The 24,995-nt window shown below is 42.7% G+C and overlaps 1 protein-coding gene across 1 annotated transcript in view; it reads left to right on the forward strand.

Annotated features, from left to right (window-relative positions):
- The window catches only part of LOC120764838 (transcription factor RFX3-like), a 278,652-nt gene extending 254,039 nt beyond the window's left edge, over nucleotides 1-24,613 (forward strand). Inside the window, exons 14-17 of the mRNA XM_040088916.2 lie at nucleotides 19,915-20,123; nucleotides 21,120-21,273; nucleotides 23,878-23,920; nucleotides 24,375-24,613. Of these exons, the coding sequence (XP_039944850.1) occupies nucleotides 19,915-20,123; nucleotides 21,120-21,273; nucleotides 23,878-23,920; nucleotides 24,375-24,613 (645 nt within the window). The remainder of the gene's footprint in view (nucleotides 1-19,914; nucleotides 20,124-21,119; nucleotides 21,274-23,877; nucleotides 23,921-24,374) is intronic.
- The last annotated feature ends 382 nt before the right edge of the window (nucleotides 24,614-24,995 follow it).

Consider the following 24,995-nt stretch of genomic DNA (forward strand, 5'->3'; position numbering starts at 1 on the left):
AACACACCTGCCTCAATCAAACCTTTAATTGTTAACATTATTTCTTTCTGCCCTCCAGGAATGCAATACTGCTTCAAAGAGACTAATTTTGTGGCTAGGGAATTTCTACTGGAGGCATTTTTACCTTTCCTACCAGAATAGGTCTCATACTAATATATGGCTTGATGCCAAATTGATACTGTCCATCTGGTAATTCTAGAATTAAGTTTTTAAGATATCAATTCCAGTTATATACTCTGGGACTGGAACTGTCATCACTGAGTATTTTTGTTGTAAATTTCCTATTTTCATTTCGTGTTTTTACAACTTCAGTTTGTTTACCTCCTAATTCAGTTATTACAGCCCTTTGGGCCTTAAATCTTTTTGGATTCCCATAAATTAGCAAGGCATCTGCTTAAGTATCCACAAGGATTTTAACTGTTTGAATAGATTGGGTTTTCCAAAAAATTTGAAGGTCAGCATGGGGACACCAATCCTTTCTTGCCCATCCCTGTACTGGAGCTTGGCCCATTTCCTAATCTTGGTTATGATATGCTTCTATTTCCCGCACTTCCTGCAAGGCATACTGTTTTGCGGAAAAAACCCTCCACAACTAATGAGTTAGTTGGAGAGCAGGTATATATTCAGCACTGGGCGCAATGGGGAATAGCTCCCAAAGGTTATGTGCACTCACTGGCTCCCTCATTGGCATTCTCTCTTATCCTCTAAAATGTTACATATGCATTAAGTTTCACAATACATCTTAGGTATGCTAATTATCAGTCTTCCTGCACTTGCGCTTGGCTTGTGCAGTTAACCCTGGTGGTTGTGCCGGTGGTCATATGGGATGAAGTAAGTTGTCTTCATTGTGATATATGTCCTAAAGTTAATTCGTGTTAAAAGATATAAAGTGTAATGCAATCTCTATAAGTATAAGTTCTGTTTTAATCCTGTATGTTAAGAGTTAAAGCAGAGGAAAGTAGCTCAGAAAAAGTACAGGAATTTCTCTTGCCTGAAAAGACATGGGAGGGACACGAGATAAAAATAATTAGAATTACCAAAAAGGGAGACCCAAGAATGCCTCTGCCGGGAAACGTTAGAAAAGGAACAATGACAACGGAAAAAGGAGCTGAGAGCCCGGAGAACCGATTACATCAGATCAATATCTAGACCGCCTCCTCCTGAAATTAACATCTCCACACCACACCTGGACCCAACCATTAATGGCATTGTCCTCTCCCGCTGCCCTATTCAAACTCTTAGAACTGGAACATGAATGTTTAATAAAGATGCCTCGGAGGAAATACCGTCGAAATCCCGAGTTTCTCTCAGCGATCCAATGTACAAAAAGAAGCTGCTGCTAGCCAGAAATGTGAACTTGGGGGATAACAGACTGGCAGAGTGTGTTATCATTGTTCACCCAGCGCCGACCCCGGGCTCGACGCTGTCCTTTTAATTGTGGCTATCAGAGACTGTCATTCTGTCTCTCAATAAAATTCTAAATTTTAATTTCTACAATTTGGTCTATCGTATTTATTACAATTCTGGTGACCCCGACGTGATTGGAGTGATACCGGAACCCCCGGACCCCTGTCTCTGACCAGGAGGCGCCCTGCTGAATTCAGTGGCCTGGCGGAGCCAGGGAAGCTGGGTGGACCCGATCAACCACACGACGGACTTAACAGCTAAAAGCCACACTTAAAAGGGAGATAGACGAGGTCAGAGCTCTCGGGGAACTCAGGGAGGTCTGAGGAACAGAACCTCCGAAGCCGCGGCGAAAAAGATCTACTCGTAAAAATCTATGCGCACGAAGAACCCACACAGGGAAAAGATCGTAAGCATTGCGTAGTTGAGGAGAGGTGACCGAGCGTGTGAAGTGAGACGTGATTTTGTCATGAAGCGAGTGGGACCCCAAAACCACAGTTCCACTTCCCCACGAGGGGTGTGGTCGGTTGCGGGGGAAGCGAAAGTTTTGGGGGTAAAACGCACCTCACACGTCAAGCCCAGAAACTCGGGGAGTTTTCAGAAAGGGGATCGGTCACAAGAAAGCTGAAAGGGAAGAGTACGTCCTTAAAAGAGTTCCGAGACTGGTAAACCTTTCAGCCTAGGACCAGGAACGGTCCAGGGGAGAGAGTAAGGAGTAAAGAGAGCTCGCAATCACCAGGGAAAACCCCGAGAGAGAGCGATCACCCTTAAAGGGCCAGTATCTGGTGAACCCATAACATAGGGCAGGCGAAAAGTAAAAATAGTAAGAAGATCTCAAAGAAAGACAAGAAGAGAACTGTTAAAAGTATCCCTGAAATCCCGATAGAAAGTCCTTTGAGATAGATGTTAGAACATTAAGAGGAATGTTCTATGAGAAAAAGGAGGTCTAAGAAACAAATGATACACTACTGTATCGAAATATGGGGGAGAGTAGAAGTACGGAATCATGTAATATAGCCTGTGTGCTGGCTTGAAGGCAAAACCAGCGAGAGACTCCAAGTCAGAAAAAACAATTTAATAGGAGAGGAAAAAAAAAAGTAAAATAAAATAAAACACATGCAATGGTACAAAAGATCACTGACAGAGTCAGAATACAACCTGAAACCGTGGTGGTGGCAGTCCAGATGAAGTGGTCTTGTTGAAGCAGTGTTCTTTGCAGAAAGGTCTGGTAGCTCTTGTCCTCTGGGAATCCAGTGGGTAAGGCTGCCTGTGCTGTCCCAAGGCCCCGATTATATCCAGGTGGGAATGCTTGGCTCCTCCCCCTGGGCGGAGCATCTCACAATGGACTGATATCATTTTATCAGTTTTGTAATGGGTCCTTGATTGCCTATTAAACAGAGATAGCTCCTGGGGAGAGTTATCTATGAGTCATGCAGGACGGTATTGATGGGCCATTAACAGAAGATAGTCTGGAGGGAGGGGGCACGGGAAACAGTGGTGCACAACAACATTTCATGTAGATGGTGATAGAATACATACTTTGGGCACATTTTACATTGTAACCTAGGACATAATCCACCCCTTATTCTATGACCATCTACATCATACCTAAATTAATACATTCTTACAGCTAGATAGATAAATATACACATATACAGAATGAAACCCTACACTCAGTTCTCACTTAAAATTAGGTCTCCCTGTGGTACACAACGGGTTTCCCCATCTTTCTGCATTACCCACCAAGTGGAACCAGGTCCTTGAGCAAAAACAATCCCACGGATGGGTCTGCCTTTGCTTGATGTGGGATTAATCTAAACAGTTTTTCCTAAGATGCCTTTCATGTGTACCACAGGGACTTTATCTCCATCCACTGTGTGCAAGGGTTCAGACTGGGCAGGACCAGCTCGATTGATTGACCCTCGAGTGTTGACTATCCAGGTGGCCTTTGCTAAGTTCAGTTCCCAATTTTTGAAAGTCCCCCCACCGAGCGCCTTCAGGGTAGTCTTAAGTAACCCATTGCACCGTTCAACTTTCCCGGCAGCTGGTGCATGATAAGGGATGTGATATATCCATTCAATGCCATGTTCTCTAGCCCAGGTGTTTATAAGGCCGTTCTTGAAATGGGTCCCATTGTCTGACTCGATTCTCTCAGGAGTGCCATGTCTCCACAAGACCTGCTTTTCAAGGCCTAAGATAGCATTCTGAGCAGTAGCATGAGGTACAGGGTAGGTCTCTAACCATCCAGTGGTGGCTTCTACCATAGTTAGCACATAGCGCTTGCCTTGGCGGGTTTGGGGAAGGGTGATGTAGTCAATCTGCCAGGCCTCCCCATACCTGTACTTCAACCATCGTCCACCGTACCACAGAGGCTTTACCCGCTTGGCCTGTTTGATTGCAGCGCAGGTCTCACAGTTGTGGATGACCTGTGAGATGTTGTCCATAGTAAGGTCTACCCCTCGGTCACGGGCCCATCGGTATGTTGCATCTCTCCCCTGATGACCAGACGCATCATGGGCCCAACGGGTTAAGAATACTTCTCCCTTGTGTTGCCAGTCTAGATCCACCTGTGATACTTTCACCTTGGCGGCTTTGTCCACCTGCTCGTTGTTGTGATGCTCTTCATTAGCCTGACTCTTGGACACATGTGCGTCCACATGTCGAACCTTAACGGTCAGCTTCTCTACTCGGGCGGCGATGTCTTGCCAAATCTCAGCAGCCCAGATGGGTTTCTCTCTGCGCTGCCAATTGGCCTTTTTCCAGCGGTTCAGCCATCCCCACAGAGCATTAGCTACCATCCACGAGTCGGTGTAGAGATAGAGTCTTGGCCACTTCTCTCGTTCGGCAATATCTAAAGCTAGCTGGATGGCTTTAAGTTCTGCAACTTGACTTGATCCACCTTGTCCTTCAGTAGCTTGTGCAACTCGTCGTGTGGGGCTCCATACTGCAGCCTTCCATTTCTGGTTAGCGCCTACAATTCGGCAGGAACCATCAGTGAAAAGGGCATATTGTCTTTCAGTCTCCGGTAGCTCGTTATACGGTGGGGCTTCCTCGGCACGTGTCACTTGTTCTTCCTCTTCTTCAAAAGATAATCCAAAAGTCTCACCTTCAGGCCAGTTAGTTATAATTTCTAGAATCCCAGGGCGATTTGGGTTTCCAATACGGGCGCGCTGTGTGATGAGGGCAATCCATTTGCTCCATGTGGTGTCAGTGGCATAATGCGTGGAAGGAACCTTTCCCTTGAACATCCATCCCAGCACTGGTAGTCGAGGTGCCAAAAGCAGCTGCGTTTCAGTGCCAATTACTTCTGAGGCAGCTTGAAGTCCTTCATAGGCGGCTAAGATTTCCTTCTCTGTGGGAGTGTAGTTGGCTTCAGATCCTCTGTAGCTTCGGCTCCAGAATCCCAGTGGTCGGCCCCGAGTCTCCTCAGGCACCTTCTGCCAAAGACTCCAAGACAGGCCATTGTTCCCGGCTGCTGAGTAGAGCACGTTCTTCACCTCTGGTCCCGTCCTCACTGGGCCAAGGGCTACCGCATGAGCGATCTCCTGCTTGATCTGGGCAAAGGCTTGCTGCTGTTCAGGGCCCCAGTGGAAATCGTTCTTCTTGTGGGTGACCAGGTAGAGAGGGCTCACAATCTGGCTGTACTCAGGAATGTGCATCCTCCAGAAACCTATGGCGCCTAGGAAAGCTTGTGTCTCCTTCTTGCTGGTCGGTGGGGACATGGCGATGATCTTATTGATGACCTCAGTGGGAATCTGCCGCCGTCAATCTTGCCACTTTACTCTCAGGAACTGGATTTCTTGGGCCGGTCCCTTCACTTTACTTTGCTTAATGGCAAAACCAGCTTTCAGCAAAATCTGGATGATCTTTTCTCCTTTCTCAAAGACTTCCCCTGCTGTGTTCCCCCATACAATGATGTCATCAATGTACTGTAAATGTTCAGGAGCCTCACCTTTTTCCAGTGCAGTCTGGATCAGTCCATGGCAGATGGTGGGGCTGTGTTTCCACCCCTGGGGCAGTCGGTTCCAGGTGTACTGTACGCCCTTCCAGGTGAAGGCAAACTGGGCCCTGCACTCTGCTGCCAAAGGAATGGAGAAGAAGGCATTGGCAATATCAATGGTCACATACCACTTTGCTGCCTTGGACTCTAGCTCGTACTGAAGCTCCAACATGTCTGGCACAGCAGCACTTAGTGGTGGGGTGACTTCATTCAGAGCACGGTAATCCACAGTCAGTCTCCATTCTCCACTGGACTTACGCACTGGCCATATAGGGCTGTTGAAAGGTGAACGAGCCTTGCTGACCACCCCTTGGCTCTCCAGTTTCCGAATCATCTCATGGATAGGAATCACAGAGTCTCTGTCGGTGCGGTATTGCCGTCGGTGTACTGTTGTTGTGGCGATTGGTACCTGTTGTTCTTCAACTCTTAGTAGTCCCACAGCACAGGAGTCATCTGAGAGACCAGGCAAGGTACTCAGTTGTCTGATGTCTTCTGTCTCTACAGCAGCTATCCCAAAAGCCCAGCGATATCCTTTTGGGTCTTTGAAGTATCCATTTCTGAGGTAGTCTATGCCAAGGATGCATGGGGCCTCTGGGCCAGTCACGATGGGGTGTTTTTGCCACCCATTCCCGGTTAAACTCACTTCGGCCTCCAATACAGTCAGCTGCTGGGACCCTCCTGTCACCCCAGAAATAGAAATGGATTCTGTTCCTACATACCTTGATGGCATCAGGGTACATTGGGCACCAGTGTCAACCAAAGCCGTATATTTTTGTGGGTCAGATGTGCCAGGCCATCGGATCCACACAGTCCAATAGATCCGATTGTCCCTTTCCTCTACCTGGCTAGAGGCAGGGCCCCCCTATTCCTGGTCATGGTACACGTTGCTTTCTTCCTGTAAATATGTTCCTGAGGTCCCTTCAAGTGGATCAGTCATATCATTCTTCTTATACTGTCTGGGGTTCTGTGCCTTTGAGACTGGAGCAGTGTTGGCTCTAGATGAGCTCTTCGTGGTAGGTGTCTCTCTCTTCAGTTCACGTACCCGGGCTGCTAAGGAGGAGGTGGGTTTTCCATCCCAATTCCTCATGTCTTCTCTATGTTCCTGAAGAAAAGACCAGAGGTTACTCCGTGGAGTGTATCCTCTCTCCCTGGCTGGTGGGTACCTGCTCCTAATGGCAGAGACTCTTGTTGGTTCTGGCGAGATGTGGTAAATTTCTTCCTTAAGTTCCTTTTTTAGTTTCTGATGGCCCTCTTCAATCAAGCTCCGGACTTGCTCAGCCAGCCTTGTTTCCACGGATGAGACATGGGTACGAAATGGGGCGGTGACAGTATCCTCGTAAATTCTTAGTTTATTGACCAAGACGCCCACCTTGTCCTCACCTTCCCTCCATTGCAGCGTTGCCAGGTAACGGGAGTACATCTCTGGTCTAAGCCGTGCAAATCTCAACCACATCTGCGATGTGCACTGGACATCATCTGGGCTTTTAGGAAATCTCTCGTCTTCTGAGAAAATGATCTCCAGCACAGCCAATTCCCTCAGGCATCGGATACCTTGTTCCATTGTGCTCCATTTTCCTTGGTGCACCTGGAGGTCTTCTTTACAAAGGTATCTGTCTCACACACTTGTTAGCAGTCGCCGCCAGAGGCTGAGAGTTTGTTGGGTTCTCCCGATCCCCTGGTCAATGAACACATCCCGAGACAGCGATCCCAGTTGCCTGGCCTCACTTCCATCCAGAATGGTGTCATTGGCTGCAGCGTCCCAGATGCGGAGCAGCCAGGTTAGGATGGACTCGTTTGTCTGGCGGGTGAATTCTCTCCGCAGGTCACGCAGTTCACCCAGGGATAGAGAGCGGGTGATGATCTCTGGCTCTGTGTCTTCTGCTGGGTGCGAAGGTCCTGCCACATCCTCATCAGTCATTATGCGGACTGATTTGCTCTTTGATTTCTTCTTCTGAACAGGGGCAACTGCCACTGGTTTAGGTTGTTCTGCTTCGGTGACAGTTTGTGTGGAAATGCTGATGGCACTTTTGGTTTCTTTCTCCTCTGTGACAGCTTGTGTAGACACTGACACTGTTGCTTTGTTTTTGGTTCCTTTCTCCTCTGTGATGGTCTGAGTAGATGCAGAAACTGTTGCCTTGTTTTTGGTTCTTTTCTCTTCTGTGACAGTCTGCATAGATGCGGTTCCTGTTTCCTCTACGACAGTTTGTGTAGACACGGATGCCGTTGTTTTGCATTTGGTTCTTTTTCCCTCCTCCTCAAGGAGACGCTGCACCACCCCATGTAGTGTTTGATTTCTAAACATGGTGAGCATGGTGCAGGCCGTGCAGAGAAGGCAAAGCAGAACTAACAACAATATTATGCTGTCCTTGGCACCTAGAGAGAACTCAATACTTTTGAAAACTGCTGTGCCATACCTAAAAGACTGGAAAAAATCATTCTTTACCCCTCCCCACAGGGGCTGGGTGCGATTATTGAGAGCCCAGATGTAGCATTCTGGACCAGGACAAGAACACAAAATAGAGTATATATTCCGAATGATGCTCATTGCCTCAGAGGTTATCATACAATAAACATAATAGACCAATACAGCAATTCTGGTACCATACCCTGGTCTACACATGAGCATTAAGACCGGCAAATACTGCCCCATGTGTGGGAAAATGTAGAGAGCTAGGTATAAGATATATGAAAGCATGTTGAGCATCATAGTGGACAGCTGTTTCTTTTTTCCTCACTACAAAATTGTAATTCTGACTTTTCTCAGTACCTCCTGCCCCACGTTGGGCACCAAAATATATGTGCTGGCTTGAAGGCAAAACCAGCGAGAGACTCCAAGTCAGAAAAAACAATTTAATAGGAGAGGAAAAAAAAAAGTAAAATAAAATAAAACACATGCAATGGTACAAAAGATCACTGACAGAGTCAGAATACAACCTGAAACCGTGGTGGTGGCAGTCCAGATGAAGTGGTCTTGTTGAAGCAGTGTTCTTTGCAGAAAGGTCTGGTAGCTCTTGTCCTCTGGGAATCCAGTGGGTAAGGCTGCCTGTGCTGTCCCAAGGCCCCGATTATATCCAGGTGGGAATGCTTGGCTCCTCCCCCTGGGCGGAGCATCTCACAATGGACTGATATCATTTTATCAGTTTTGTAATGGGTCCTTGATTGCTTATTAAACAGAGATAGCTCCTGGGGAGAGTTATCTATGAGTCATGCAGGACGGTATTGATGGGCCATTAACAGAAGATAGTCTGGAGGGAGGGGGCACGGGAAACAGTGGTGCACAACAACATTTCATGTAGATGGTGATAGAATACATACTTTGGGCACATTTTACATTGTAACCTAGGACAGCCTGTCTTTGGAACATTTGAGAAATGGATTTGTACAGCTTTAGTGAATTATTTAAAGGAGGGAGGGAGTAAAGAAGAACATAAGTATGCACAAATCTGGAGAAAAATCGATGCTAGATTTCTGCCAGTGAAACTAAGGGGTCCTAAGACCACCTCGGGTGATAGGTGGGAGCCTTTAGATAACCTTCCCCCACCTTACCTTGTACCTTCACCCCCTCCCCTTCCAAACCAGGGAAGTCCGCGGGACCCTGTGGGAGCGGGGTTCCCCTCAGGACGGGGGACCCCCAGCCCCGTGCCACTGCCCTCCGCCCCTCCCTTGGAGTCGCAGCCCCCACGGGCAGTGGCTCTGTTCCCACCGGCCAGACTCCCTCCTCCGCTAGAGCCCGTGCCGGCTCCCCGACCGTCCTGGGGAGTGCCGCGTGCTCCCCAGACCCCGACCCCGCTCCTCGATCCCCAGCCGCTTGAGTTAGACTTAGCGGCATTCCTCAGCCCTGCAATCCCCGCTCCGCCAGTTTCGTTAAAGGCTAAGCACACTCCACCCGCTGGGAGGACTAAGAGACAGTTGGAAGGATTGAGCGAAATAGAGAGTGGGGGATGAGAAGAGACAGAGGGCACGGGCTGGGGTGCTAGTAGCGGCCGCGAGAGAGGCCCGGGAACGGAGAGAGGGGGGTGTTCCCAAAACACAAGAAAAAAAAAAAAAAAACCCTGAAGAGGGAACCCTCAAAAGGCCTAGTCCGTCTGCAAAAAGGGACCCCTGGGAATCAGGAAGAGAGACCAGAGTGTTCCTATTGTAAGAAAAAGGGGCACATAAAAGAGGGATTGCAAAAAAAAAAATACAAGATGAGAAAATATTTAAAGAAGATTAAGAATGTCGGGGGGTCTTCATTTTAAGGTCCTTAACATCAAGAGAGCCCTTGATAACACTTAAAATTAGACCCAAAAGAACAAAAATAGATTTTTTTTTGTGAACTCTGGAGTTGAAAAAGTACTTTCAAACAGTTGCCTCCAAAGTGCACAGTAAGTAAAGAGCTTATAATGGTCATAGGAGCTAAAGGAGAGCCTTTTAAAGTTCCCATAGTAAAGAATGTGAAAATTGAAGCAGAAAATAAAGTTTGTTTAGAGGAAATGCTGTTAATAGAAGAGGCTAATTATAACCTGTTAAGCAAAAATCTGATAGTTGCCTTAAGAATTAACTTAATCGTGAGAAATTCACAATTAGTAGTCAGTATCTATAAACTAACCTGTGAGGACGAAGAGAAAATTAACCCCGAAGTGTAGCATACGGGGAAGGAAGCCGGGAGGTTGGACATAGATCCAATTTCAGTTGAGGTCAAGAGACCTAGGGACCCCATGGGGTAAAGCAGTGTCCTGTTCCCCTAGAGGGGAGACAGGGACTGAAGCCTGTAGTAAATGACCTAGTAAGCAAAAGAATTTTCAGAACCGTGTGTGTCCTGATGTAGTAACCTGATGCTAGCCGTGAGAAAGACAGACAGGAGTTATAGACTAGTGCAAAATCTGAGAGCAGTGAATAGGAGAGCTAAGACTCAGTTTCCTGTAGTTGCAAACCCAAGCACGCTTCTAGGCAGGGTCTCCCCAGAGAATACATGGTATAGTATAATTGACTTAAAGGATGCATTTTAGACCTGCCCTTTAGCCAAAAGCAGTCGTGATTTTTGCATTTCAATGGGAAGACCCTGAAACAAATCGTAAGCAACAGCTAAGATAGGCCTCCCTGCCTCAGGGCTTTGTAGATTCTCCTAACTTATTTAGGCAAGCTTTAGAGCAATTGCTAAGTCAGTTTTCCCCTAAAAAAAGGGAAAAAATCCTGCAATATGTAGACGACTTATTAGTTGCAAGAGAAACAGAGAAAGATGTGAGAGAATGTACCATTGAGTTGTTGAACTTTTTAAGAGAAAAGGGTTTAAAAGTGTCAAAGCAGAAGTTACAGTTCACAGAGCCTAAAGTTAAATATCTCGGGCACTAGATTACTAGAGAAAAGAAGAAGTTAGACCCAAAAAGGGTGTCTAGTATACTGGAATTACCTTCCCCAAAAACCAAAAGGCAGGTGCGCCAAATGCTAAGACTTCTAAGATACTGCAGGCAATAGATAGAAGGATATAGTAAAAAAGTAAAATTCCTGTATGAGAAATTAACCACGGAAAAAGTAAAGTGGACTGAGCATAATGATAGGGGTTTGCAGCGATTAAAGAAAGCTTTAATAGCAGCCCCTGTTTTGAGCCTACCAGACGTAAATAAAAAGTTCCAACTATTCATTAATGTAAACAATCATACAGCACATGAGGTTCTCACACAGGATTGGGCAGGAAATAAGAAACCTGTGGGTTATCTTTCAAAATTATTAGACCCCGTAAGCCGGGGTTGGCCCACCTGTTTGCAAGCTATAGTAGCAGTTGCACTGTTAGTAGAAGAAGCCAAGAAGATCACTTCTGGGGCTCCCCTAGTAATCTACACTCCGCAAGATGTCAGAACTATTTTGCAGCAGAAGGCAGAAAAATGGCTTACGGATGCAAAGCTTTTAAAGTATGAAGCCATTCTTATCCATGCTCCTGAATTAGAATTAAAGACAACACAAGCGAGCAATCCAGCAGGATTTCTCTTTGGGGAAGGACCGGGCAGGCTTATACATAATTGTTCTGACTTGATAGAATTGCAGACAAAAGTAAGAGAAGACCTAGAAGATGAGGAACTAGAAGAGGGGGAAAAGTGGTTTGTAGATAGGTCAGCCAGAGTCATAGAAGAGAAAAGAAAATCGGGTTATGCCATCATAAATGGGAAAACAGGAGAAGTAATCAAATCAGGTCCCCTAAGTGCTTCTTGGTCAGCCCAAGCATGTAAATTGTTTGCAGTATTACAAGCTCTGAGAGAGTTAAAAGGAAAGGTAGGAACCATCTTTACTGACTCCAAGTACGCGTTTGGGGTAGTACATACTTTTGGAAAAATTTAGGAAGAAAGGAAATTAATAAACACTCAAGAGAAAAGTTTAGTGCACGAGAATTTAATAAGACAAATCCTAAAAGCTATAACAGAACCAAAAGCTATTGCCGTGGTATATGTGAAAAGACATCAAGCAGGATTACAGTTCAGAATAAGGGGTAATAACTTAGCTGACCAGGAGGCCAGGAGGGCAGCTCTTCTTACCCTTAACATCCCTGAAAGCCCCACAGACAGTCCCCAAGAATTTCTCCCTCATCCTACAGAAAAAGAAATTGAGGAGTTCAAAAAGATAGGGGGAACATTAGAGGAAGGGAAATGGAGACTATCTGATGGTCGAGAATTAATTCCAAAGGCATATGCTCGAACAATACTAAAGAGGTTACATTCTCAAACCCACTGGGGAACCCAAGCATTAGCAGAACAATTCCAAAAATTTTTTAGATGCAAGAGTATTTTTGAACTAGCAAAACAGGAGGTTCAAAATTGCATAGTGTGCCAGAAAATTAATAAATCTAGAATCAGACAAAATACACCAGGAGGACGTCCCTTAGCATACCACCCCTTTAGGAAGATTCAAGTAGTTTTCACTGAATTACCAAAAATTAGAAAGCATAGGTATTTACTAGTAATAGTAGATCAATTAACCCACTGGGTGGAAGCATTCCCTAGCCCCAGGGCAACAGCCCAGACTGTAGCACGAAAGCTACTGGAAGAAATAATCCCTAAGTACGGAATCCCTGACTCCATTGATTCAGATCAAGGAACCCACTTCACATCTAAAATCACGAAACACTTGGCAGAAGCCCTAGGGATCAGATAGGAATATCACACACCCTAGCACCTCCAGAGTTCAGGGCAAGTAGAAAGAATGAATCAGACCCTAAAAGCCCAATTATCAAAGCTTATGCTAGAAACTAAGATGTCATGGGTGAAGTGCCTTCCTTTAGCTCTCCTTAATAGTAGGACTCAACCTCATTCAGGATCGGGTTTATCCCCATTCAAAATGCTATATAGAATGCCATATGAGCATGGAATGCCAGTTGGACACCCTCGAATAGAAGATTGCCAGATTCAATCTTATCTTGTTTTAATTAATAAAAATTTACAGGAACTCCGAAAACGCGGACTAATAGCCTAAAGTACACCTCTAGGATTCGCCATTCACATAATTCAACCAAGGGACCAGGTGCTAATCAAGATGTGGAAAGAGGCCCCATTGTCACCGCACTGGGAGGGACCTTTTCTCATTCTCCTCACCACTGACACGGCTGTGAGAACAGCAGAAAAAGGCTAGACCCACTCATCTCAGGTGAAAAGAATTGAACAGCAAAGCAGCTCTCCGCAGTAGAAAGTCACCTCAGCTCCGGGAGATTTAAAGCTAAAGATCCACCGGGAAACCCAATGACCAGTGCTTATCGGATAAGTTGTAACCAAGCAGGGTGTCCCTGCCATCCATTTATTCACTTTAAGTGCAAGTATTGTAAACAGATTTAGGTAGCTCATTGTTACTGGGGAACCAGGCCTTAGAGTTTATGTGAACATTGCTTAGAAGAAGAGAACAGGCTTACAAACCTTTTTCTATACATTGCCACAGAGTCGGGCCTTTTTGAATTGGATTCTCCTGAGTGGTTCCATTACTACACAAACAGGATAAGGGGAGGATTGAATAGAAGGGCGGAACCACTCGTAATTGAGTGTAAGAAAACAGTGAAAGTACCCTGCATAGCTGACCAAGTGAAATTAGCCAAGTGGGAACAGTACAAAAAATGGTATGCTCAAAGGAGCACCCATGGAAGCCCAGAAGAATATCCCTGCTGCCAAGATGGTTCACCCCGCCGCTAGGGCATCCCAACGGGCGAAGGGTTGGGCAGAGGGATACACCTATGGGTAACCCTGGTGATCCTGAGTCTAGCCGTGTACCCCACAAATGGCCTCCCCAACCCCAAGGAGAGAATGGGGAAGGGAACTGACCTGCCAGAGGTTCAATCAGAATCTACCTAGAACCAAGTCTCAAAATCCAGGGTACGAGTAGACTGTCCCACATTGCAAGGGGGAGGGGACTGCAAATTTAATAGCGAGCTCCAAATAAATAAAACCAATAACCCGACGGCAATGTCCAGGAAAAAGAGAGAGCTAAATAACTTGCCTTTAATTCCCACCTGTAAAGAATGTAACAAAACTGTATGGATTAAGAGTAAAAGGGAATCTACTTTTGTGGGATATGTACAAGTTAACCAATTGTGTTATGATAAGAAAAAATTAGAAATGTGCACCCTAAACGGGAAAACATATTGGGTAGGACAAAATAAAAAACTTCAGACAGCTTCCTTAAGTTGGATTTATTACTGGATTTATTGAGTAAAAACGATGAGAGAGTATGTCTAAAATTGGAAAAAATATTCTGTTTCTCTAAGGATGAAAAAGGGTTAGACCCAGAGAATAAGATACAACAGGTAGCCTTAGAGCTCAAAAGGCAGGAGTTAGAAGCAAAAAGGAAAAAAATGGAACAAGAAAAGATGAGGACACTTAGTGAACAATATGAACAGTTAGAAAAACAATCTAGTGATTGGAGTTTATCTGCCTCTAGCAAAAACCTCTTCGTAGATTTAGTACAAGAGATTGCTACAAAATTAAGACTAACTAACTGTTAGATCTGTGGGGGACTAAAATCAGCAGAGAGATGGCCCTGGAAAGGGGAAAGTTTAGCCCCTGAACAACTTCTGAGGTGAGATAACAAAATCCTAAAAACAATGACTCAGCCAGAGGGATAGACATTAGATGAAAGAATAATAGGGACCATTTGTATTAGTAGAGAAGAGAACGCATATAGTGAGATAGTAGGTTATACCCCATGTCTATCCACCTTAACTGTGAATTCTAACAACAAGTCTAAAATGTGGCAACCCGAACCACCCAATGGGTATTGGGGAAAGAAAAGAGAGGAAGGATGTAATTAGATAGAAGAAATTAAACTATGCTGGCATAGATTAACCAATGCTAACCCTTACTACTCCCTGACTGACCTTAAGGAATTCTAGGAGAAGCCAGAAAACATAGACATCAAGTGGAGAGCCCCGAGTGAGATTTACTAGATCTGTGGGAAAAAAGCTTACAGCGAATTACCCTGAAAGTAGAAAGGATCCTGTACCCTAGGGATAATTAGACCTTCCTTCTTCACACTCCCCAGAACTGGCAGTAACCTACTAGGGGCTCCTTTGTATGAGACTCTCAGCCAGAAAAGACAGGAGCTAAAAAGAGAACTTCCACAAGCAAGAGGAAATCAGAGATGGGGGGAGGAGGAATGGCCTGCAGAGCGCATCATAGAATATTATGGCCCCGCCACGTGGGCGCAAGACGGAAGCTGGGGCTACCGAACCCCAGTATACTTGCTGAACTGGCTGATTAGACTACAAGCTGTAGTAAAAATAGTTTCAAATCACACTTCAGATGCACTAGAACTTTTAGCCCAACAGCACTCACAGATGAGGGCGTTTGTGTATCAAAATAGAATAGCCCTAGACTATCTGTTAGCAAAGGAAGGGTGTGTGTGTGAGAAATTCAATAACTCGGAGTGTTGCATAGAAATCAATGACTATGGAGAAACAATTAGAGATTTAGCAGCTGAAATAAAAAAGTGGCCCATGTTCCTGTGCAGAAATGAAATTCTATACTCCAAGCCTCCTAGTGGGATCAATTGTTTAAAGCAGGAGATTAGTAGAAGAAAGTGGGATTCTTTATTCTGTGTTCAGCAGCCGGGTTAATCTTCTTGCCTTGTTTGATACCATGTCTCATTAGATTGATTCACACAGTAGTCCAGGGAATGCAAGTGGCAACACTTCCTGTAGACCCTGAGTTAGCCTCAGGGGGGCTAAGTAAAAATAATGCAGTCTCAAAAATCATGAAATTAAATAAGAAAAAGAGTAAGGCTGCTGAGATGCTTACAAAATTTGAGGCTCGAATACAGGAAGAAGGTGTAGAAAAAACCTATTAGAATGAAGCTTCTGGAGAAATACTATCAGAATAATCAAGTAGTTAAGAGGCTTTTTTATCTTGAGAGAGAAAAAAGACTATAACCCAAAACACAAATTAAATAGGTGAAATTAGAAGGGGGGGGGGGGGATTGTGATATATGTCCTAAAGTTAATTTGTGTTAAAAGATATAAAGTGTAATGCAATCTCTATAAGTTTTGTTTTAATCCCGTATGTTAAGAGTTAACTCAGAGGAAAGTAGCTCAGAAGAAGTACAGGAATTTCTCTTGCCTGAAAAGACATGGGAGGGACACGAGAAAAATAATTAGAATTACCAAAAAGGGAGACCCAAGAATGCCTCTGCCGGGAAACGTTAGAAAAGGAACAATGACAACGGAAAAAGGAGATGAGAGCCCGGAGAACCAGATGATTACATCAGATCAATATCTAGACCGCCTCCTCCTGAAATTAACATCTCCACACCACACCTGGACCCAACCATTAATGGCATTGTCCTCTCCCGCTGCCCTATTCAAACTCTTAGAACTGGAACATGAATGTTTAATAAAGATGCCTCGGAGGAAATACCGTCGAAATCCCGAGTTTCTCTCAGCGATCCAGTGTATAAAAAGAGGCTGCTGCAAGCCAGAAATGTGAACTTGGGGGATAACAGACTGGCAGAGTGTGTTATCATTGTTCACCAAGCGCCGACCCCGGGCTCGACGCTGTCCTTTTAATTGTGGCTGTCCGAGACTGTCATTCTGTCTCTCAATAAAATTTTAAATTTTAATTTCTACAATTTGTTCTATCGTATTTATAACATTCATCAAGGTTGAACTTTTCACCTTGCCTTCTTGCACATGCTCTCTGATTCCCTGGTCACAGTCCAAACCATAAGGCTGGTCTAATCTGGTCCTAGGGGTCCAAGGAGCCTTGTTATCTCAGTAGCCTTGCAAATTTAGCATTCTTTTGTTTTGCTTCTGCAGGCAGTCCTTCTCCTTATCGCACATCCTTGAAATTCTTTCATGTTGCTTTCAAACTTACACCCTGTCTTCCCTTCACAAGCAGCCAGCACAGTACATTTGCAAATGCAGAGAATATTAAACAATATGCATCATCTAAGTATATATTTCTAATCAACTACCCTCTAATTTTGAACCCCTTGTCTCAGTACAGCAAGTCAGTGTACAGATCCTAATCCTCCTTCCCCCTGGAACTTCTGACACACCCATGGGGGACCTTCCACAGGCAAGTGAAATGTCCCATCAAGGTTCCAAAGGTGGAGCCAATGGCTGAGTTACATCTTTTGGGGCCCTAATTTTCAGTTGGGAGCTCTGTACTTTCTTATTTGGTTTATTCAGCCCACTCTGTTTGTAAATCTTCCCCATTTCATTAGTGGGAATTATTAGTGGGATAATAAGCAGATAACAGAAATAAGCATAGAAAGGATCAATGCATCAAATCATTGCTACAGATTACAGCTAGTGATTAAGAAAAGATACATCACCAGTTACCCTAATATATTACCATCATCTTGGTCCGTATTTCAGCTGGGGAGCCCTGTTGCAGCAAAGGACCAAAGACACCCTCCTGCTAATTGGGAAATCCTACCTAGCACATCTGCTCATAGGTGAGGCTTCTCATCCTGCTGCAAAGTTGTTAGAGGTTAGGATTTTTCCTTTTTTTTTTTTTTTCCTCACAAGCAATTTTCTTCTATTTGTTGCCTAAGGGATGATAACGACCAGTACTTAAGAGACAAAAGAAGAGGACAAGGTGGGGGGAGGGGTGCAGCTGGCTACTCTCTTAGCTGAAGGGGGTTTCTCTTGGGAAGGGCAGAGATTTTGGCTGAGGGGTGTGGGGCTAGGCTCAGCTCTTCGCTCTCTCGCTCTTGGATCGGAGGGGAACGGTCGAGTTACTGCTACCGCGGGGAGAATTCACTGCCACCGTGGAGTCCAGGCCCTGTACTGCTTCTTCCTTACGGTGTGTGAGCCTTTGTTTGTAAGAGCAGACATTTAACTGGGACCTTATTAACATCCAATCACACTAGAAATGACCCTCACTGTAATAAATGATCAAGCCCAATTTCGTAAATCAAAATATAGAATTTTATTTCGAGACTTAAATTCAGTCTCTAACAGCCACAATTAAAAGGAACGGCATCGAACCCCGGGTTTCGGCGCTGGGTGAACACAGAAATGGACCCTATTGCTCCGAATCTGTCCTGTTCACAAAGTGTGTCTCGAGCTGCTGGTTTTTATACAGTCCTCCGCTGAGAGTGGAGAGCGACCGTAGTGCTCCCACTTCTCTGTTGCTTCCTTCGGTATTCATGTTCATGTCTCCGGTCAGTTGAATAGGTTCTCGAGGGAAAACAATGTCGTGATTGCTTGATTCGGGGAGGGTTTCAGAGATGCTAAACTTGGCTGGAACAGATAAGATATCTATCTAGTCTTGATCACTGGGTCGTTAGCAGGTCCATCTCCGGGGGAGACACGGTCTATCTCACCATCTTTTCCATTCATTGAGTTAACAGTTGTCCTGAGGCTTTTCCCGCCAGGGACTCTCCCTGTCTCTCAACCCTCGTGTCCCCCTCTCACAGTTCAGTTTTTAACCCCAAATACACTTTATATTTTACAGAGCATAATTTAGACCGAACGTGAATTAACTTTATATTACATATCACAATACCGAACACGAATTAACTTTAGGTCACATATCACACTCACCATCTAATTGGGTGCCTCAGAGGAAAAAACCCTGGTACCCCAAACCCCTCTCCCTTCCCTGAGGGCGTATCTCCAAGCTGTGTGCCCTAGCTGCTTGCAGACACCTGGCTGCCGCTGTGCAGCCCCATTGTTTTCTGCTGCTGCCTTGGGCTTTTTCTCTACATTTTAACCCAGAACCAACCCTGTGCCTGCTGGTATGGATTTGGAGTTTCTGCTACATTCTGTTTGCTACCCTGGAGGTGCCCACCTCTGCCGTTCCAGCTGCCGCTCCGAGGTTCCTGCTACAGCCCATTTAGCCATATGGAGGGGCACTGAGACCGACTGCCCCTGGGGGTTTGTAAAGGAAGCCCCTTTTCTCTTGCTCCTGCCAGCTCGCCACACCCACACGCAGAGAGGTGGCTGAGCTCTCACCACAGCGCCCCCTGCAGCCACGGGAGAATCATCGCACCTGCCCTGCCTAACCAGGAGCCAACAGCGCCCCTACAGGCTGTGACCATAACTACACCAAAGGGGAAAGTGCTTGACAGCCAAGAGAAGGCTGTTATTGGGTTTCTGGTTTTCTTTGTTGTTGCTGCCGTTGTGGTTGTTTGGTTGCCTTGTTATACATACTAGTAAAGAACTGTTATTCCTTTTCCCATATGTTTGCCTGAAAGCCCCTTAATTTCAAAGTTCTAATAATTTGGAGGGAAGGTGGTCATATTTTCCATTTCAAGTGAGGTTCTCACCTTCCTTAGCAGACACCTGTCTTTCAAACTAAGACAAAAGGGGTTTTACTTTTATATTGTTACTTGTAAAAAGGTACATAATCAGATGTTTATTTTGGAACTTTGTGGTCTGGCATACCCATCTGCCAGCCAAGCACCTGGGCATGTCAAGCATGAAGCTCCTGTTTTCCTTAAATTGCATGTGTTGTTTTGAAAAGGTACATATGTTTAAAGGGTCACAACTTTCGTTCAGGCTCCACATAGAGCCTACCACATCACCCCCTGTGCATGGTGTGAGGTGGTATAGAACAACCCTAGGGTCTTGGCCTTAACCCATCTGGCTGCTGTAAAAATTAACTCTCTCCTGGCCAGAACCAGGACACTCTTTCAAAGCAAAAGTGACCATGGTACTTTGGTTTCTTTGTTCCTCTTTAGTTTTTACATTCTCAACTTCCATTTGACTGCCCTTTCCACTCCTTGTTCCTGCAGTCTCAAGCCTGACAATTCTTGAAATTTTTACTAGAAAAATCATGAATGAGGGAAGTTGAAAGTTCTTTAATGAAAATTAATATGGAACATTGCAATGTGTTTGTGGATTTTCATTGTAATTTTGTGTGTGTGCTTTATGTGATGCCCATTTTTGTACTTTGGATTTCTCCTCTTGTTTTCTTCCAACAAAACTGAGAATGAAGATAAAAATACTCATTAGTTTGTCTAATAAGTATATTTCATTCTTTTAATTTAATTGTTCAATCCTTAGGAATAACTTACATTTTGTGCTTTTCTTTCATGTTTGCCATGTTTTACAACAGGAACAGGCTTCCTGGGTGTGTCAGTGTGATGACAATATGGTTCAAAGACTAGAAACAGATTTCAAGATGACTCTTCAGCAGCAGAGCACTCTGGAGCAGTGGGCGGCGTGGCTTGATAATGTAATGGTGCAAGCATTGAAACCATATGAAGGAAGACCCAGCTTTCCTAAAGCAGCACGGCAATTTCTTTTAAAATGGTCTTTCTACAGGTAGTGTTCTAAATTATTTTAGCTATTTTATTATTTGCTCAATAGTATGCCATAATAATGTTGAAAAAAGTTATATCAGACAATAGTTCCCAAGAAATGTAGAGCTTTCCCCCCACCTCCCAAAAGATCAATGTTTTTAACATTAAACACAGTGCTATGTGCAACTCAGCAGTGGATGAAATTATCGTTGTATATTGTTTTAAAGGCCTTGTGCAAGTGCAATGAGGTTAGAATTTTATCCTGATTTGGAAACATGCCATGAAATATTTTGGATTGAACAGCTATTCAATTTTAAAGCCAATGTTTTAATATTAGTTATTAAAATATCATGAGTTCTATTTTTATTATGTAGGGACAAAAATTTATTTTTTATTGTGTAAAAAGATCAAAGCAAATGTTCCATGTCATCTGCTACTGTATCAGTTATCATAGTAAAGCTATTTTTTTTCAAAATGGTATATGATAGCATCTACTTTGTGAGAGTATCATATGGATGTTTTCATTCACAATCTGCATTTTTCTATTATAAGGTGTACACAAATTTATCTAAATTTTACAAGTTTAAAAATCATACCAATTAAAACCTTTGAACTAGGAATGGGAGCAAAACAGACAATATTTTGAAAGACCACTTTGTTTAAAATTAAACAATTTTAATACAATTTTGTTATTTACAATTTTAACAAAGAACTTCCTTTTGCTAAGTTCAGTTTTTACATGTGCTCATATATTGGTAATTGCGCATACACAAAAAAAACCCTTTCCTGTCTTTTTCAAAATTTAGCTTCTAGTTGTGTTATGTGGTCTCTAACCATGCTTTCAAAAAAGAGGAGAGACAAATAATTGTCTTTCCCAGACATTTCTTTCTGAAGACACCATAAATCAGATGGTTTTGAATAGCACGACTTTATTATTCTTGAAGTGTATATTCCATATGAATAAATTATTAAAGAATTGTGATATTTATTTCATATTTTCTTCCCCATATTTAAATAGCTCAATGGTGATTCGAGATTTAACCTTACGCAGTGCTGCTAGCTTTGGCTCTTTTCATCTGATCCGCTTGCTTTATGATGAGTACATGTTTTACTTAGTCGAACATCGTGTTGCTCAGGCAACAGGAGAAACACCTATTGCAGTTATGGGAGAGGTAAGATAATACACAAGACAATGGATTGGTGAATTTAGCAATAAATTCAGATATGCATCTTCAGGTTTTTTTAACATTTACATGGATCTATGGGATATTTTTTAATAATATTTGTAATCTGTTGTAGATTTGAGTTGCAAATACATTGGCATCTTCAAATTTGGGTTATATACATTCATGTTTCACACAAATTAAATGAAAGTAGCACAGAAGTACTTGCAGGATTGGGACATGGCATAATTTCATGCCTATATTTCAATGTATTTTGTTTAAAATAAACAGAGCAAAGTATAATTTCAGAACCACTGTCTTATATGTGTTTATGGTATTTGCAATCTGAAGTTTTCCTCAGATCTCTTTTTTTCAGTAGCTCCCCTAACCATTATTTTTGTGTAAGTTGCTTAAAAATTCACATTATCTTAGGAGTTATCATAAAGGAATTTTACTTTTAAAATTCTAGAAAATTGATGTGGACATACAATTGATAGTTCACCAGACTGAAGCTTGATGTTGTTATACTTGATGATCATTATATCATGTTTAATCTGATAAGTTGTAAGTCACCTTGCGTGACTTGATATATTATTTTTTTCCTCAGGATATATTAAAAAGTATAATAAATATTATAAAAATATGTACATTTTCACAGAGATTGGAAGTCTTGCCTTAATTTGTAGTTTGATTGATCTGACATGTAAAAAAGAAATTAGTTTCTGATTAGATACTTGAACTCTGCCATTACATTTATAGCAAAGTATTGCAGAAGTATAATATTGCTATATTCTTGTTTTCTTGACATAGTATATGTCAAATGTAATGCTTGTGGTGTACTGTGGGACTTCCTAGAATGTTTTGGTAAGCTTAAGACAGATATTATCTTAGAGAGAAAATATGTAATCTAAAGTTTTGAGAGATGAGAGGGGAACAGGGAAGTTGTAAACATTCATTAAATGCATGGCTTCTTGTGTATCTCTGCATTTACTGACTAGTTGAAATAAAACTGGAAAGACTAAGGCTATTTTGACAAACACTTGAAGCCATTATGAACTGTCTTTGCAGCTGAGAAAAGCACTGTTTCCTCCTCTCCCGTCCCCTTAGATTTGTAGATTGATGCTGGCACAAGTACTCAGACAGTCCTGTGGTTAACTGGATCAAAGAACTAATCCTGTCCAAAATAATCCCTTCGCCTATTTTTATCGGGTTAGTTTTGTCATGTGGTTCTTTGCATGGCCATGTGTAAGACTTAAGGTGAAAGGATGGGTATGGGAAGGTGAGGAGGGAGTATATGTGAGGGAACCTGGAAGGATAGCTGTTGGGGAGGATGAAGCCAGAAAGCCCTATAAATATGACTGTTTAGATTCTGAGAATGTGAAACCTGTAAGTGAGATAGAATTGAAAGCAAGTTTTGATGTTTGAGATGTCCTAGCTACTGGATGTCTGGGAAAACAGTTATATGGCCAGCCAAAGGTCAAATGGAATGTTCTGTCTCACCCCTCAATGTATGGTTCATCCCACACCTGTAACCCTCCCCTGAAGTATCAGGTATCTGTAACCCCATTGGCCTAAGTATTGTTCCAGCCCACCTTGAAGCCCCCTTATCAGGGGGCTGAGAGCTGGGCCGGTCCTCTTTTGCCTGGCACTTTTCCCCTAGGAGTTTCCTCTTGGAATTTCCTCTCCCTTCCCCCTCTCCATACCTCTCCCTTCCCCCACTCCCTAGGCCTTGCCACGAGTTGAGCCTGGCAACTCAAAGCAAGGCCTCCCTCACATCCTTTAAAATAAACCTCATCTTCTAAAACCCAACTTCTGAGATCTCTCGTCTACATTCATCCACACTGTCCTGGAGTCTGCAGCGAAGCAATATCTACAGATAGTGCTGCTGCTGCTTATGCTTGTTTAGTGTTCACTGAAGTTTTATCTTTCTGTATTTCTGAAAAGGACTGAATCAGGTATGATCAGAAATATATTTATTTAAATATTGTACTCCTTTTATTTGAGATTAACTCATCAAATTATGCTCTGCTGCTTCTCATTTAAAAGAAGGGTAAATGACTCACAAGGAAAGGGAGGAAAAGTGATTTTTCACTTGTGAGCAACTTTTCACTTTATCTTTTATAAGTAAACTAGTCAGCATAATATGCTGTAATAACCATCAACCGTATTTTCAGTGGTGCCATTTATTTACCCTATGTATATATAACTGCCTTTAGTGACACACCATTTCAGGGGAACTTTTAAGCAAGCTTTTGGTTAAAATATTGCAGTTTAAAAATGGACACCAGTCATATTTTCCAGCATTCTACATCAGAAATATCTCACTCAAAGCAACAAAGGCCTTGACATGTCACCCTAAAAAATGCAAAAACGTTTAAGTTTATATCCTATTGTTTTAATTGCTGATAATATTTTATTTTAATTTCCTTAATATGAACACAAATATAATGGAATGGAAAATGAACTGGTATACTATGGATGTGACTGCAATCAAATGCATGCACTTTTATACTAACCACAAGCCATTAGAGCATACTACTGGCTTTACCATAGATAATCTAAGGTCATGTTTGTGTAGGACTGTATCCACACTTTTTATTGTTTATTTTGCAGTTTGGTGATTTAAATGCTATATCCCCCGGAAATATGGATAAAGGTAAGCACTCCCAGATGTATAATTTTATATAGAACTAATGTGTCTCTTGGAGCAAAACAAGTTGGGGTTTTTTTTGAAAATATAGTTAAGCAGAATCTAAAGCTACATCATAATTAAAATTATGTGAATATTACTATTATATGGGTACAATAATATGCTATACATGATATATAGTATATAATAATGACTAGAATATTCTAGGGCCTTAATAGTTAAATTTTTTTAATGTCTATTATTTACACAAGAAATTTTCAAAATTTAATTGTATATTCTGGTGAGAGAGCTGAAGAGGATGGGCAGTTGAAGGAAGATATGATTGGTTGCTACACTTTCCTGTGTTTTTATATTTTATGTTATTTGCAAAATAAAGGCCTTTGTATTCACATTTTTTCCCTTTCTGCTATTTTTTCTTTTCTTTTTTTTTCTTTTTTTTTTTTTTTTTTTGTATTTGCAGATGAGAGCAGTGAAGTTGAAAGTGAAATAGAAGGGATGGATGAAAATGGAGAGCCACAAGCCAAGAGGGAGAAAACAGACTTAAACCAAGCATTTCAGGTGGGCTGCTTGCAGCAGCCAGTGCTTGAGAGTGGAATAGAGCAGAGCCTCCTGAACCCAATTCATAATGAGCACATTGTTACAAATACTCAGACTATCAGACAATGCAGTGCTACTGGAAATACATATACTGCAGTCTAATACTGAAGTGCCCCCCAACTGCATTAGCCTTGTTGATGCTGGACTTAATGGGGGAGGTAGGAGAATAGGTCTGAAAGTTGTCTTATCAAATTTTAGCTGTGCTGAACATTACTGTTTATTTGAGTTGTGAAATAAAATGGGTGTATGCATTTTGGCAGATGTTTAAAAAAATTTGTAAGCAAAATCATTTTACACTGGTTATTCAATATTGAGTTTTCGTAGTTTCAAGTGTCAATTAAGATTTTTGTCAAGCTTTTAATGTTAATGCTTTTGTCTTCTTAAAATTAAAATCACTATTTTTTTTCATAGTTTAAATATATTTTAATGTTAATTATTTACCATAATGATTTCACATGCATAGATTTTTAATTAGGTACAAAAT

This window comes from Hirundo rustica, chromosome W, assembly GCF_015227805.2.
Source record: "Hirundo rustica isolate bHirRus1 chromosome W, bHirRus1.pri.v3, whole genome shotgun sequence".
Taxonomy (NCBI): domain Eukaryota; kingdom Metazoa; phylum Chordata; class Aves; order Passeriformes; family Hirundinidae; genus Hirundo; species Hirundo rustica.